Source organism: Pavona decussata, unplaced genomic scaffold (genome assembly GCF_977016875.1).
Source record: "Pavona decussata unplaced genomic scaffold, jaPavDecu1.1 SCAFFOLD_32, whole genome shotgun sequence".
Lineage (NCBI taxonomy): Eukaryota > Metazoa > Cnidaria > Anthozoa > Scleractinia > Agariciidae > Pavona > Pavona decussata.
In genome coordinates this window covers 256,068-273,247 of record NW_028145455.1, presented here as the reverse complement: position 1 = coordinate 273,247, position 17,180 = coordinate 256,068, and the positions used below count along the sequence as shown (strand labels likewise).

The following is a 17,180-nucleotide window of genomic DNA, read 5'->3' as shown; positions in this document are numbered from 1 at the left end:
AATAATGCTAGCGTAACATCCTTTTGACACGACTTGATTATGACTCCGGAATAGAGTTGAAACATCGTATCTTCTTCATTAAATCTTGCATAAACCAAAACTTGGTTCTGCGATGATTTCTATTCTCGGACTCATCTTTTTCCTTTTTTATGCACATTGTATGCCAAATAGATCTTAGAATATTAAGCTCGCCGATTTTTTTCCTGCATTTTCTTCCTTGCTAAATGTGAATGGTTGAACAAGCAAAAAAAAAAATAGGACATTGACACTGATGAAAAAGGAAATTGTAGAGAAACAACTGAACTTGAAGTTACTGTAATAAGTCATGATCACAAACTGTGCACTTACAGATAGGCGCAATATGTTGGATGTAAGCTTACCTCCATGTTGACTTCCATTTAACCTTACTTCAGACTTTCTCTCTATAGTTTGACCTCTCAGAATCATAAGTGATCATCTCCAATCAACAGACCCCCCCCCCCCCTCACCTTGGTGGGACATAAGGCTGTGACGATGACTTTCCATTTGGCCCGTGCCCCAAGTAAAACCCTAGTCCGCCATCTTCACCAAGTTGTCTTGGGCCATCCCTAACTCCTTTTGCCAGATGGAATCCATCTAAGAGCTATTTTGGAGATACAGTCGTTGTCCATCCTGAGTACGACTGCGTCAACAGCCATGGTGACAGTCATTTTGATTAACACTGTAGGTAGTCATTCACAGGAGATTCAACCATATCAGTCCATCAAAAGTAATAAATTCCAACATTTAGCAATCATTTATAAAAACATTGAGCTATATATATGGATTGTTTTCAGATATGCAAGGTCATAGCTCCTCTTCAGCGATTCCTGTCACCATTCCAGCACCATCAGCAGTGAGCCCTCAAGTATCAAGATCCATTACAGCTCAGACCTCAAGTTCAGGTTCCAGCGATGCTGAAGTAGCTGAACTCGCTGGAGCCAGCATTGAGGAGAGCACAGAAATAAAACGAAGAGCAGAACAACAACAAGTGATGCCTGGAAGAGCCGCAGATGAACTGTCAGATCAGAGGCCCTCTACAGAAGAGGATGATGATGCAGAAGGTAATAAAAATTAGTTTTTAATACTTTGAAAACCAAAAGCTGTACCGGTATGTTGGAGGTAACGTACGCGTACTGATCTCTCATCTGGTAAACATCACATGGGTGAGTAAAAAGTTGTACCTTCCTGTTTGAGCAAGCTACACATCAGTTGAAAATTCCAGTTATGCAGCCGTAAATTCCAGTTTGGCCTTTGTTGTGTAATTCTTAATTTAATAATAATATCCCATAGGTCTCAAATTTGGTATAGACTTCGGTATGAGAGGTGGACAGGATGTTGTTGGGTAATTAGGTCTGGAAAAGGATGTGGCTAAATCATATTAATTTTAACGAGTGTGTGCTGAGGTTGGGCTTTTGATTTCTGGGCCGCCATTTCACCCTCTCCTTCTTCCCTCAAACTCTTCACTCGAATCGCTGGGGAGTACCCTGTGGAGAGGGGTGGTTGGAGCAGTAATGGCACAAAATATTTTGGCTTTTTATAGGTAGTGAAGAGCCCACACATAGTACAGAATCTTTCTCCCAACAAGACAAAGCACGTGGCACCATCAGTCCAATCCCTTTAATGGGCAGCAATAAGCTAGGTATGGCCATTGGCTGGTCATCCACATTCGAAACTCAGACAAGTGTTCAAGGTGGTACTGATGAGACAGCTCGTGAAGGGACATTATCACATTCTGAGGAGATAACCTGTTCAATAACTCCCACAAAGTTAAAAAATGTACCTAGCTTTCGCACCATGTTAAAAGACTACACAGTCCAAGGACCCAACAGATTTGAAGCCCCAGTTTATGAAGAAAGTGCCACACCTAACATGCAACCGCAACAGGTATTTACATTAAACAAGACAACTACTGTACCTGTATCTCAAACCTTAATATTCAATATTAAGGAAGTGGTCGAAACTGTTATAATTATTACTCAAACAGGACCCACCAAACCACAAAATAGATGGTGGTCTCTGCCTACACCCCCTTGCTCAACCTGAAGAGACGGTGTCTTGATTGCAAAGTCACCCCCAATCCAGCAGTAAAAAAACGACAATGAGATTCAAACCTCATTTATCTTGGTTATCTAGCAATGCTGACTCTTGCTAGCTGAATATTTCTGTGTCAACTCAAATTTTAAAGCCAATGAAGTTTGTCGGTGTATTGTTCGTGACATAGGTGGTGTCTTCCATAACCCCCTACCCCAGACAAGGTGGGTCCTCTTCCAACAAACTTGCTATGACCAGTTCCCTTAGGTGAGAGTCAGAAAGGGTTAGAAAGAGACATCTACGACTTTGTACAACATAATCTTGTGATTGCCTCCTTATTGGCAGGTTTAAGTATGTTTATGATAAGCGAAATAAAGTAACTTCCTTCTGAAACAAGCCTCATCATCGTTACCAGTGTCATCATAATCATCGTCATATGCATAGTCACCACCATTATTGTCAGTTGTCATTAGCATCATCATCGTTTGTCTTTCCAAGAGCATGTAACAACTCTATGACAATGAGCTTAACTGAAATCATTCTCAAACAAGCCCTCTGACCTCCGTGAACACTGCGACCACTGTTACCACCGCGGCCACTGTGAACACCGCGACCACTGCAACCATTGTGGCCACCGCGACCACTGAGATGCCCCTATGCAAAAGAATGGGAATAATAATCTATGCGACCACTGTGACCACAGCGACCACTGTGACCACTGTGGCCACCGCGAGCACTGCGACCACCGTGACCACTGCGACCACTGTGACCACCGCCACCACTGCGACCATTGTGACTACTGCGACCACTATGACCACTGCGACCACCGTGACCATTGCGAAAATTGTGGCCACTGTGATCACTGAGATACCCCTATGCGAAAGAATGGGAATAATAATCTATGCTAAAGTTTAATTAATTTTTCTACTCTTTAAATAGTATAAAACAACACGTCACATCACCAACAGCCAATCACGGTCAAGCTTGCAAATGGTGTGGGCTGACTCCTGTAACAACACGTCACATCACCAACAGCCAATCACGGTCAAGCTTGCAAATGGTGTGGGCTGACTCCTGTAAGGCACTTCCCATCTGGCAATGCACTTTTGAAATGACAATTCACATGTTATAACCAAACTACTTTAATATTGACTTTAATTTGAAAGTAACAAGTCTCACTTTCTCGGATTTGATCTTTGAACAGGCTTATAAAAACATACTTATTCACTTGGGGCTGAGTGCATCAAATAAAAAAATTAAACCTCTGATACTTTCTTAATATACAAAGATCCCGGAAACGGCGACGTCACTGGTCAACGACAGTGTCACTGCTGCAGGCTTTGAAGTTCTTCCAAGGAGTGGTTCAGTTCACTCTGGATGTGGAGATGATCACCGCAATGCGGAGCTCATGTCATTAGTGACTGAGATAGCTAATGAAAAAGGACTGGACAGTCAAAATTACCAGTGTAGAGGCTGTGGGAGAAACATTGGTGAGTCATCACTAAGGTCCCGTTTACGTGGGGAAAAGTTGTCCCGGGAAAGAGGGTCACCCTCCCAGCCGAGTCAACTTCAGCAAGCGTTTATATGAGAAAAACGTTGACCCCTTTGCCCGAGCCAACAGCGCTCGCGCATGCTCTGATTGTCTCGCCTTGGCGGAGTTGACCCGGATAGGCGAGCCAAAGTGTTTATATGGAGAAAAGTGGCCCGGCTAGGAGGGTGACCCTACCATCAAAAAAGGGTAACCCGTCTAGGAGGGTCACCCTTCCAGCCGAGCCAACTTTTTGTTTCTCATGTAAACGGTTCGCCAAGTTTTGTAAGGAAATGTAGGAAAAGTTGGCTCGCCCAGGGTACCTCGGGTAGGCGAGTGACCCTTCCACTCGGGACAACTTTTCTCCATATAAACGGGGCCTAAGAATTGGGCTTTTGGGCAAGACAGAAGTCGGTGCGTTTTTTGCCGTAAAATCAAAATTGCTCCATTCCGGCAAATAAGCCCTATTTTGGCACAGAGACCAGTTATCATAAACTTTGTTGCGCATTAAATTTTTGAGAAATAGCTTATTACTTTTCTAGAAGACGCAAGCGACCTCCACAAAGGAGATATGGACGCTCGACTGATTTCTTTTGTTCACAAGCACTAACGCTATACAAACGAAATCAGTCAGACGTTGGTATATCTCTATCGTGTAGGTCACTTACGTTTTCTAGAAAAAGGAATAAGCTATAGGTGGATTGCATTGCCGCCATGTTGGTGGTAAAAACAAAAGAAAATTTGCTCACATAGTTTGCATAAAAATGGCATGTAACTCCCAGAGGGGAAAAATCTTATTGTTCCATACCACCAACATGGCCGCCATGACGTCACATGCAATCAAAGTACTTGTTGTTTATTAATTTAACATTTTGTTCGAAAATTAAAATACACAACAAAGTTTCTCACATGATAATCTGTGCCAAACTGGAGCTCATTTGAGCAATTTCGATTTTAAGACAGCAAAGGGAACTAACGTCCGTCTTGCCCAAAACCCTTCAATTGAAGGAGGTCCAAGGAGGGGGTTAGCTTCCAAAAAATTACTACCGTCAATTGAAGGGCTGAGAATAGTCAACCATCTTACGTCAAATTTTACGCCGATTTTTCCCTTTCCTCAGAAGTGCCTGAATATTTTAATGTGGCCTTCAATTCAATCAAAGGATGTTGCTCTTGTGTTTTTTCGTTCCCATTAAGCATCTGATGTTCGGCTTATTACCTTTGTTTTTTTACAGGGTAAATTTGGCCTCGTTTTCTCGAAAACTAAGTGTAATCCAGTGGGAAGAAACCGATATGTTCTCTGACTAAATTGAAGCAACTCAACTTTGGAGCAAAACAAAAAAATCGACCTAAACTTCAACATAAGACGGTTGTGCTGTCAGAACCCTTCAATTACTATAAAATATTAACACTTCCCTGTGACTAGAATATTACGTTGTTCTGTTCCACATAGGTATGATCTATGGAGAGTTTAAAGTTTGTACGTATGATGCCTGTTACTATTGCTTTGAATGCCATGAAAACGAAGAGCACGTCATCCCCGCAAGAGTCCTTCACAACTGGGATCTGCGGAAACATCAGGTGGCTAAATACTGCAAGCTCTTCCTGCTTCAGATTGAAGAGGAGCCACTGTTTAACATTGACGAAACAAATCCCACTCTGTATAATGTTATCAAGGAGCTGCGTGAAGTCAAGGTACGATGGGAATCGACCCAGGGTCACTGAGGTTGTGGCCGCCCCCAGTCAACAGTTGTTGATAGGTTAACATGGAACACGAGGGAAGAAAGAGCAGCAGGGCTGGCTGCGGGTATATAGAATCAGAGAGATAGGGGAGCCAGATTCATCCAGCGTACTTTCATACAGAATTGAAAAATTGGTCATCCAATATACATGTCTACTATTAAGACTGAGCGAATATTCAATAAATTTCTTCAAAAACTGGGGACGCCATTTTGGGGAAACCTTGGGGCGAGCAGCTTGATTCTCAGATTGTCCAGGAAGAGAGTGATAGTGGCCGCGAGCGACCTGGACTATTGGAGAATCAAACTGACTATGGGGCTAGATGTGTAGCTTGGCTTTGGCAACCGTGATGATGTGGTGATGAATAGCTTAGGTTGTTTAAGTCCTCAACCCTTTTCCTTGGAATTAAACGTTAGCTCATTTAAGGTGGTTTTAACTATTACTGAGCCTGTTGATAAAATCACTAACTAAAGTCGGACCATTCAGATGAACGCTCTTGAGCAGTTTTGCTGGATTGCATTATTCAATTTTCGTTTTTTGGTTTAATTTTTGACAAGTTTTGCAGGCTCCCTTTCAAGCTCCGTTGAGAAGTAAATGTTGTTTTGGCTCATGTTGGCGTTTTGTTTTGACAAAATTGATCAAAATGAAGAAGAATTCATTTAATTCTTTGCACCTTCTTTAAAGTTGCTAATTTCACTGCAACATTCTTTCATATCTACAAAAATAATCATTGATCTAAAAGCATTCAGTCAGACAGAATGCCACACATCTGTGTTGTAACTTAATTTCAAAGACAATTTAATTAAACTGATGTCATCAACTTGTTTTATAGGATCTGAGGTCACAACTGAAGCATTTTAAAGGCTTTCTTTTTACATGCAAAGATCCGATATTTGAGGACGTACGAAGAAGAATTTGGCCACGGGAATACCTCTGGGATGACATTCATCAGTATTCTTTACTGGTCAGTTCACTTGTAATAAATTATTTTAGCTTTACTACAAAGCAAGTTGAAGGGGTAAGAGTAAAACCGACCTAAATGACTTTTCAGATCGTTTTTTAGTTGTTTTAGCTCAGATTCACCGGAGTTTTTGCATGTGGCCTTGAATTCCTCCAGGAAACGTTGCTCCAATGTTTCATCCGCTGCTTTGAACTCCGTTTGCAATAGAAACCCATGATTATGGGCAAGATTTCAGTTTTCATCACAAAAGGAAGTGAAAAGCAGCAGATAAAACATTGGAGCAACGTTTCTTGAAGGAATTCAAGGCCACATGAAAAGCCTACAATAAAGAGTTTGGCGTACAGTGGTATTCTACAGCTGAAAGAAATAAGAAATTACAGCTGTAGTAGATTTGAATTGGTAATGAGGCAGTTGGGCCATTTCAAAAATGATTTCAAGGAGGACTTCCTTCCTGTCTTCCATTTCAGGATTTGATTCAAGTACAGTCAGGACAGCTGGCTCATCATCTAAAGAAAATCATTGCTCACTGTACCAAGCATGTCTACAAGTGCAAGGTATAACTTATTTAATAATGATAATAATAGTAATAATAATAATAATAATAATAATAATAATAATCGTCATCATCATCTTTATACAGGTAAGCAATGCTTCAAAAGATTACAAATGAGTTAAAAAATTAAAAGAAAATACAAAGACATCAATAATTTGGGTAGGTTATAAACAAATAAGAGCAACATTGAAAATGAAGGGCTACCTCTAGTCAGCTCCATACTAATGTATTATCTTATTCTATTTCATTTATTTTTTATAATCATTTTAGTTTGTAGAAGTATACGTACATGCATATGTGAGTATATGGTAGCTATGCCCCTGAGTGTACTGGCATTAAACTTGTCGTGTAAAAATGTAATTTCATAATCAGCTTTATTCTGTTAGTATTGAAAAAAATATTTTCTTTATTTTCCACAAAGCTCTGTTGCCAGAAAGGATTCTTCTGTGAAATTTGCAATAACCCCAAGATAATTTATCCATTTGAAGTGAAAACCACTTCACAGGTATGATAACAAAGAAAGTAAAACATGTTATATGTAAATAGGTTAAGTCTTAAAGTCAATACTTAGGTGTTATCATTCTGTTGATGGTAATAGACCCTTCTCCAAAATGGCGGCAACAGATTTGAATGAGTTAAAATTGAACTGAATGAAAAACTGATACCAGCACTGGAAAGAGCACCTTTACTTACGTAACCTTACAAAGTTTCAGCATATTAGGTGTTATATCAGCTTAGGAAATGTAAGATGAAATTTGACAAATTAACAGAAGTTTGTATGACTGGGGGTATACGTCATACCCCCAGTCATACAAATGTCTGTAAATTTTTCATTTTTCAACTTACATTTTCTCAGCTGATATTACACCTGATATGCTGAAACTTTGCAGGGTTACTAAAGTAACAGTGCTCTTTCTAGTGCTGGTATACGTTTTTAATTTTAACTTATTTGAATTTTCGGCCGCCATTTTGGAGAAGGGTCTATTGTGAGAGTGTGGGTGCTCATGGTGTTGATAGTCACAATAATTTTATAACTAGCTTAGCTTGTGGTCTGAGCCCACTGAGCTCAAAACCCATGTTAGGAGTGAAATGTTAGGTGCCCCAGCCAACAAGCTACCAAACCCCTTTTTTTTCTGGGTGCTCTGAGAACTTTCTACCTCCGTCATTTGTGAGGTTTCGATTTTCAGTGGACTGTTTAGAGTCCTGTTTATCCATGTGATCACTTGATCAACTGAAAGGCTGCCTTCTTGGTTTGTAACAACGAACAAAATCTGGGGAGTAGCCCCTCCTGCAGTCCCCACCCCACTTGATAGTTTTGGCAATTGCTACAACAAACCAAGATGGAAGCCGTTCAATTAAAGCATACAATCTTGGCAAATATGAAATAGAAGAAAAACTTCTTGCAGTTATCTATGTAATCAGACTGTTGCAAAAAACCTAAAAAAATTCAGGCTTTAACGGGATTTGAACCCATGACCTCTGCGATGCCGGTGCAGTGCTCTGCCAACTGAGCTATCAAGCCAACTTGGAGCTGGTCATGTTCTGAGTTCATAATATACCCGTGAAGAATAAATGAATATGAATATCTGTGTAACATGTATATGCACTGCGGATGAAAGATTAAACAGAAGAAAAGATTCTTGCGGTTATCTAGTTGTAGAAACAATAGTGGACTATAAACGGACAGGGTTTTCAGTGACCTCACTTGATGTTTCTAAGATTTTGTTGTTGAATCTCCCAGTGTGGAAAGTGCAAAGCTGTGTACCACAAGGCTTGTATTGCTGCTGCAAAGAAATGCCCAAAGTGCATAAGGAAGAGAAAACAGCAATCTGCCAAACCAGTTACAGCAGCTGTCCTGGAATTTGATTCACCTTGGTACACGTAACATGACAAAGTACCTGCGTGTTTACTGGGAAAGCAGAAGGCTAGTCTTATTTGTAGTATTTTTTAAAAGTGCAAAGTTTGAACTACAAACTTATCACAAGAAAGTTAGTTAAAACAAAAACAACTTTTGTGTAAGTAGTTGAATGTTACTTACAGTGAAATATATCTATTAATTTATTAGTCAAGATGAATGAATATCAGTCTGCAAAACATTCAAGGAAATTTATTTATGGTTTTTAATACAAAAGGTCATTTGTCATATGTAACTTTAAACCTGTCCAATATTAGGTATTTTACAAAGCAAGCATTAGATGAATAAACAATTAACTTTTGTGTCAAATGTTTATGATGTTAAAGTTAATTGATTTTTTGTAAGACTAACATTTTTATCCTCTCATTTCAGCCTTGGAAAATAATTAGCTAAAAAAAACTGCAAAGTAATTGAAAGCAAAACACATTGTTTTTATTTTAACACCTTTCCTATTCACAAACTGAGATCTAATTAAGTAAATTGTGATAGTTTAATTTTCTGTTACATGTAGCTGTTTGTGCAAGAATGGATCTAAAGGACACTGCACACAGCATATTTGCATGGTGTAAATTTGAGTGAAGCATACTGTGCAATGGGAAATGAAATTGCAAGATAAGTAGCATCAATGCCTGTAAAAAGCACAAGTCAATTTTACTGTCAGCTGCCGCTTCTGCATTTTTACCTTGGCACAGTGTCACAAACTTTGAACAGTATCATCACAACATGTTCCCGATCAATTAAAAAGATGTCCAACTGTTTTGAGACAAGTTGTACACAGTACTTTATAGACAGTACCATGTATTGGCAATGACACCTTTACAAACTCAGCATGCATTTGCCACGAAAATGTTACACTAAGTGCAATACATATATTCTGTGCAACTAATCTTGCAATAACAACATCGAAATGGTAAAAATTAACAAGACACATTGCACACAACATTTGCACAGTGTAACATCACCTTAATTAGAAGTTTTGACCTTGAATTGCTTGGCAATCCCTCCTTACTCTTCTTCTATTCAGCAGTGACTCTCAGTCATGATGTCTTCTCCTGATCCACTACTTTCATAAAATACTTTCTCAAGCTATGCAGTCTTCCAAACTCTATTCGGTAGTGAATTTGCGTGATGACAAAATTTGTCTTCCCATGATCCATTACTTTCATAAAATAGTATTTCAAGTTATGCAGTCCTCCAAACTCTTGGGAGAATTTTTTGTTTTAGTTTGTTAAAAAATCCAGGCTGTGACTGTTCATTCGTTACATTGTTCTTCTCATCACTGACTTCTTCTAAAGCAGCTGATGGTTGTTCTTCGACAGCATGATCAAATGGCCATGTTTCTTGTTCTAAGGTTTTTACAATCCTTTCCTGAAAATACAGTAAGATGATTCAAATTAATTTGAATTACATGTAGCATTTAATGAAATTATGGTGAATGCAAGTGGGAGAACCAAAAGTACCAGTAATTATGGCAAACTAGTTGTCTCTGTTTTTCAAGATGACGTATATGGTATAACATGCAGTGTTATTGATTCACACAGGCTAATTTGACATTGCTGATCCAAACAGTATGGAGAATGCATGTCACATTATGAATAATATATTATAGCAAATGACCTTGTTTGCTATGAGTTTCCCCAGTAGCTCAGTGGATTTGACCTCTGTTGAAGACTAAGGTTTTTTCTTTTTCAAATGGTTGCATATGTACTATGTTGAACACTGTCTTCATCTTTCTCATTTCATGACCAAGCTAAGACTTCACTAGATTTGTTTCTCAATAGCTACACAGGGCATTTGGATATTTCTGATCCTAGCAGTATGAAAGATAAATGTTGCACATCAACCTAGCAAAATAAATGACCTAGTTCACCACAAGTCTTCTGGTAGCTCAGTGCTTATTGGACATCTAGAAGGTCATAGACCTCCTGTTCAGCTGAAGACTTGGGATTTTTTTGTCGCATACTTGTGGCATCCCAAACGTTAAAACTCTCTTCTTTTATAACAAAGCTTTAAACAAAATTACCATCTTCCTTTATCCCCATGTAGCATTCAGTTTTTTAATGTTATGGAAAACTGTCACTTTTTCACACACCCAAGAGGTGATTCTTCAAAGTGAGTTAGTTTGAGAAACATACATGTATGCTGTATAAAACCTCAACTCGTGTTTGTATCAAGCTAAAACAGAAGTTTTGTCAAGTTTGCTCTACTCACCCTTTCTCCAATAACAGTTTTGATGGTGGCCATTGACTTCTGGACCTGAATACAAGATTAGAAAAGAAAGCAATAATTATTATGCTTTGAAAAAATTTTAACCTTTTAAACCCACTGACTGGCAGCAGCTCAAAGAACTAGCTAACAGCGAATGACCTGATTTATTTCAAAAGTGACTCAATAAATACATGACTACAAATTCTTGAATCCTTTATCCTATAATTTCAGACAAATCTCCTACCACCCCCCCCCCCCCCCTAAAAAAGACCCTTTCCTTTAGGTAAGGTAAGTAAGGTAAATCTTTATTTAGACATGGTGTTTCCTTCAGGACTATACAATATTTAATTAAATAAGTCTAACTACCTAACTAAATTAATGTTGTAAATAACTACTACACTAAGAGAAATGATAAAAACCTGCTTTACAAGGAAGCCGTGCATAAAAACAAAATAAAATTTATATAAGACTACTGTCAAAATCATAATTCTTCAACTTAGATTTAAATTCATTGAGAGACAGCGATTGTCGAATATTTAAGGGAAGACTATTCCACAGTACAACTCCGCTGTAAGACAGACTTCTTTTACAATAATAAGTGCGGGGCTGTGGGATAGCAAGCGTAGCCAGAATTCCAGATTTAGAAGTGTGTTATTAAGCAAATTTAAGTATTTATGAGTTGACAATGATAAAAAAAAAAAACATAGAAATCAGGGAAAAGCCCGAAAAGAATACCAGTATATGTATGTTGATAATGGGAGTAACAAGGATGAGCATAATGGTCAGTTATGAGGGCTAACACAGATCCAACAGTACTTCCAACTTTAATGAGTTGTTCTTTCTCTTAATACCTTATGTAATCTTGTGGGTGAAGGCATAGGAACACCTTGTCTCTTTGCCTCATGCCTCAATGTGAGTAGCATGTTTCTTTCCTTTAGTAAAACATACCTTCAAAATAACAAGCATCCATAGTTAAACTTTATGTTATACATGGGAAAATGTGCAAGAAGCTAAATGAAACAGTTTTATACTTACATGTACATGTATAGACCAGGTCTCCAGAGGCAATTTTAAAGCAAGGGGACCAATGTGATCATAAGTGGTGGTGGTGGGGGGGGGGGGGGGGGGAGTGGGGGGAAGTCAAAAATGCTTGTTTGAAGTGTAAGTCTTTTAATACACCTGTGTATGTATATTGAATCCAAATACACAAGAAGAACTTGAAAAATATGGCAAATTTTTTCTTCAAGTTGTAATCCACTTCCATCCTAGCCATCGGCAGCCAAACATAATACCAGTTTCTGTGCACTAGTAAGGTTATTGTTAAAAAAGGCAACAATTATTTAACAATTCATGTTTTTTTTTTTGGCAATTCACAGTGACACTGAAAATAGGTGACACTGTCCCTTTAAATTACTAGCAATAAGCACCAATCTTGACAGTGAGCAGTTGATTTTACATGAACTATGCATTATTCCATATGATCTTAACCCAGTGCTCAGCTGTCCTTGAAAATGGATTAAGATTTAGTATAAAAGAACTTAGTAAGGGAACAAGAACCTTGTGAATGATAATATGTGAATTGAAAGGATTGTCTGCTCATCTGCTCAGCCTCACCCCTCTCCCCCCAACCAACCAAACCAAACAAGGTTGGAAATCAAGCCTAGTGAACTTAAATTTTTATTATAGTCAGATCGCGGAACCCTGGTTTTGTCATTAGAGAGCAATAGACTTCAATATAAATGAAGCATATATTAGTAACCAGAATCGATACTGAGAGTAGTCTCATCTGAAGGTTTCCCAGGCAGACTAACTGCACATGTTATAACATCAAAGTAATGCAGGAAATTGCATACTGGTAGATCCTTAATATAATTAAATTTCTTTTTGTATATTTTCTTTTATCTTGAAAAACAGTTAACCTTGTTATGTGTTGTCTGATACGAGATATAATTTCTTACCATAGTTTGTGCAGATCCTCATTACTCTTGCCCCTAAGTTCTCCTGCACGCCATTTTCTACCTTAAAAAGTTGGTAACATTGTTAGTTTACACCTTACACGCACAAGCTGCAGCATAGAGATTACAATCGGAGCTCCTGCTTTGGTTTATGACAGTAGAGCACTGTGCTTATGACGTGAATTGTTCGGCATGTTCACACCAGATACACCATTGATATTACATGTATGTATCGGTATGTCCCTCAATCGCCCTCAAATACATACAGTAAATTATGTCAGAAATGTAGCATGCAGGTTGTTTAAATTGATGGCTGAATTGATGAAGGTGTTTATGACGTCGTTGTGAATAATCTGGCTTCTTCAATTTGTATTGAACACTTTAAGAATACGTTCGGCGTGGGAAATTTTGTTGCAGCTGAAAACCTGGGGATTTGATTCGACCCCAATATAACTGATTATTAACTTAAACCATAAATGTATATATTTTTCTCGTAATGTGGTCTTTAATAACATGATACAATGTCCAGTGGACTGTTCTTATAAGCCGTTTAAAAAGTACCTGTATTCACTGATTCTGGGGCCAATTCTCCCTTCTCGATCACTCCTGGAGGGAAGAACTCTTCCAAACCAAAAGCTACTGGAGTTGTCCTCACCCAACGAACACAAGCGACCCTACATGTGCGAGAATAAAAGAAAATAATCTCACTTTTCGCAACTTAAAACCTTAGAAATATCACTTACTGTCCTTAAGAATCGTATTTCTGTACCTGATCAGAGATTCTGCGGAAATAAACGGTCGAAAATTGTAGAAAGATCGAAATCTGTGCAACACGACCGCCATATTGCTTTTTATTCTACGCATGTATTTTGACGCGCAGAAGTGAAACCCGCTGATCGCCAGGAGAACGCGCACGGGCGCCAAAGAGAAAAGTTGGTCTGAAATCGGTCTGAAATAGCATTTTTAACCACTTTGGTCTGAAAGTTTGAAATTGGGTAAGAATTCTAGAGACCAGGACTGAAAATGGGTATGAATTTCAGAGGCTAGATCTGAAAATGTGTACCGGAAAACTGACATAGTTTTAGTCTGAAATGGAATCAGGGTTTTGGAGACTCGAGCCGCACCAGGAGCCATAATCAGGGATGGCTCCTGGCCGCACGCATTTGACTGGCTGGTTTTGAAAATAATATTTCTGTTGAGACGATCAGAGATGTAGGAAATTTTAAACAGGTCAAAATAAAATAAGAACGCTTAAGAAAATGTTTCCTTTGCTGATTTTGAAGCTTGTGAAATCAGAACTGTGGTTAAGTCCCATGATCCTCTCTTCTATGTGCGTGTGCCGCGTTATGGAAGGGTTTCCCGACTTCAGAAAACAAAAAATAAAAAAAATTTCCCTTTCACAGCTTGTACAGAACATTATGTTTCCGTGCTACAGTTTAGAGGGGTTACCCAAGATATGTCTTATTCAGAAAATGTATTTGACATCGGTATTAATTTAAAAATATCGCCCTTATCTTGGCGATTTCTATTTTCTTAGTGTTTTGCCCATAATAGCATTTTCTTCCCACATAGCGACACGACTTAGGATTACGATAGAAAACTAATCAACTGATTCACTTGTGCGAACGTTGTTTACATTTCTTAAGCCTGTTTGGTTTACACTTTGGTCAGTATTCAATCATTGCCGGCATATCTACATATGTTTTTACATTTGTTAATTTTCTGGAAAGCGTTAATGGAAAAAGAAAGATCTTATTTGAGTCCGGCCGTATTCCCTTAAGAGACTTGATTTAGCCCGACAAAAGTCTACTGACGTAAAAAGTTTATTGTGAAGAAAAGGATCTCTTTGATGCACGCTTTGTAAAGTGATTGTAAAGCGAACTCAAAACTCTTGACAGCATGCCCAGTTTCAGCAAATTAGGTAAATGAAAAACACATACATTATTGAACATCTTAAAACATTTTCAATGGTAAAAACTTGGTCAGTCACTTAGTTAAGCCAGAGATTTTAATTAGTTTTTCGTTCCTGAAGATTTTGCATTGTTAATTTAGAAGAGGCCTTCCTTTGTAATTACTTTTATGTTAACACAAAGCGGTACTTCACGTGCTCATATCGCCTCTGTGTTACGTAAATTAGGATTCACTTTAGCTTTCATAATTCATACATATCCTGTCAGAGAGTTTAAAAGCTTTTACCCATTGTGAAAAATGACAGCGGGGTGATATATGTCTGGAGAGATGTTTACATGCCTCTAAAGTGCGGTATTCCGTGTTTTGCTACGACAAAGCGCTCGCAACCGATGCTGTCCAAGATTTCACACATGCACATGGGAGTTTTTAGCAACAGACGAAACGTCTGAACTCAGGAGTTCAAATTACGGATTATGTATTGCTATGGACATGGAAGAGAAAAAGAATCAACAATTGACAAAGAAGGTACGGTTTGACCTAAACGAAGAGGTTTTCTTAATTCCAAACAAATGGGATCGATTAACTGGCAAGGGTAAGAGTGCCAATGGCAAAATTATCGAAGGCTTTACGCCAAGGCAACGATCTCGCACGGTGGTTGAGCGACGGACTAAGGGTAAACACAACGGACACAAAAAGATACCGAATTTCTGTTCCGTTCCAAGTGGAAAGCTTGTCTTGACTTCAGAGTCAAATGGAAAAACTTCTGATAATTCCAGGTTGAATACTTCGCCTAATAAAAGCGGGAACAGCCCGAGGAAAACTTCACGACAGAAAACCGAAAGTTGTGAGACTTCGACCAACAACGTCAACAACAGAAACTCTGCTTCCCCGAATGAGGTGAAATTAAAATTTTATCACCGTCCCCCGCAAGAGCTTCCAAGACTTGATCTTGTGTTGCCGAAGATTCCGTACACGCCAGATCTGAAAAGGGCGATCGAAAAAGCGCTTCAGAGATCTCGCAGCAGGCCAGCACTGGAAGGTGCATTAAACAGTACAGCGACTCCGCACACACAGGAAAAGAAATCGGATGATTTAAGTTCCTCTCCCACAGAAAAAGGCGAAATGGTATTCAAAAGAAGGCTCTCGGACAGTTCTATCAGAATAGGGGAGGCAAACTCAACAACCTGTAAACCAACTAACGGAGAAGATAGCTCGAAATTTAGTGAACTTTCTCTTGATGGCTGGAGTCCGTTTTCGGCATGGAGCGCAAAAGATAGTTCTGTGCGACCAAATCATACGCCTCCGATTACACGGGGGCGATCTATGTCTTCACTGATTCCAAGTAGCATACTTTACTAATAATAGATCGCCGCCGGGATCAGCAAAATTTCCAGGAAAGGGAATATTGCGTGCGTCAAGAATTGTGCGTGTTTTACGGAACCAGCAAAACCTTTGCCTTTATTGTTAAAGACATGTACCCTCAGGGAACTTCACACTTAATCGTAGAACTTCACTCTGCCAAGAGAGACTACGTAGAATATATATTTTAACTATCCTTCCCGAGTAAAGTGTTATACAGGAAAGTCAGATGAGTGTAGAGTTTACGTCACTCGGAGTTCATTTATATTTTGTCACTTAGGTTACTTTCGATTGACAGTAATCCGGCCGGAACTGATGAGAGTACACGGAATTTAAGGCGTAAACTTCAGTTCTCGGTTCGGCAAACATTGCTTACACACAATATTTTAAAGATGTTTTTCTATTTGGCGATATCTCTAAAAACCTCTTATGTGAGAGTTTTATAGTAATCTTTGTGAGATGGCCAATCCAACTTACCCTTAATACTGTATTATTTTATTTGTTTATTGTTTTATTCAGACGTCGTATTTCACATGAGCCGAATCAAATACATAAATTATAACAAATCCGCAATTTTCTTCTGTCACAATATGCTTCAGTGTATTAATTTCGGCTGAATTTAGTTCGGCGTCTTCATCAATTCAGCCGGGATTAATAATTTGGGTCGGTCTAAATTCGAATTCGAATCGGCTCATGTGAAGTACGGCGTCAGAAACTAAATAACAATGATACAAAAGACCTTCGCGAAGATTATCGTTCAGTTATTTAAAAATTATCGAAAGAATACACTCAACTCAAAATAATTTATATTTTATGTTAAGAGCAATGTGGACAAACTGAGTTTAATTCGGCAAGTGCAATTGCTCCATTGCACCGCAACACACGGGAATTAAACTTGTGACGAAAACTTGAGAAAAATATGCCTCACGTTCAAAGTATTCCGCTATCATAAACCATCATCATCGACATCATCATTGTGCGATAAATCATGATTACATCAG

At 38.7% G+C, this 17,180-nt stretch overlaps 3 protein-coding genes across 3 annotated transcripts in view; 2 read left to right on the top strand and 1 right to left on the bottom strand.

Moving 5' to 3' along the window:
- The window catches only part of LOC146484469 (uncharacterized), a 49,600-nt gene extending 40,545 nt beyond the window's left edge, over nt 1-9,055 (top strand). The window contains exons 10-17 of the mRNA XM_085104540.1: nt 816-1,082; nt 1,562-1,905; nt 3,341-3,542; nt 5,031-5,272; nt 6,150-6,281; nt 6,746-6,832; nt 7,253-7,336; nt 8,573-9,055. Coding sequence (XP_084960666.1) covers nt 816-1,082; nt 1,562-1,905; nt 3,341-3,542; nt 5,031-5,272; nt 6,150-6,281; nt 6,746-6,832; nt 7,253-7,336; nt 8,573-8,716 — 1,502 coding nt within the window. The 3' untranslated portion in view covers nt 8,717-9,055. The remainder of the gene's footprint in view (nt 1-815; nt 1,083-1,561; nt 1,906-3,340; nt 3,543-5,030; nt 5,273-6,149; nt 6,282-6,745; nt 6,833-7,252; nt 7,337-8,572) is intronic.
- On the bottom strand, nt 8,923-13,799 carry LOC146484468 (large ribosomal subunit protein uL29m-like). Its single transcript, XM_085104553.1, has 6 exons — nt 13,679-13,799; nt 13,471-13,583; nt 12,913-12,973; nt 11,806-11,902; nt 10,958-11,002; nt 8,923-10,114 (listed from the first exon to the last, which is right to left on the bottom strand). Exons 1-6 carry the CDS (start codon nt 13,771-13,773, stop codon nt 9,929-9,931), a joined length of 597 nt encoding a protein of 198 aa, XP_084960679.1. The 5' UTR covers nt 13,774-13,799; the 3' UTR covers nt 8,923-9,928.
- A 444-nt stretch (nt 13,800-14,243) lies between these two features.
- LOC146484467 (uncharacterized) lies at nt 14,244-16,269 on the top strand. Its single transcript, XM_085104552.1, has one exon. It carries the CDS (start codon nt 15,304-15,306, stop codon nt 16,177-16,179), a length of 876 nt encoding a protein of 291 aa, XP_084960678.1. The 5' UTR covers nt 14,244-15,303; the 3' UTR covers nt 16,180-16,269.
- The last annotated feature ends 911 nt before the right edge of the window (nt 16,270-17,180 follow it).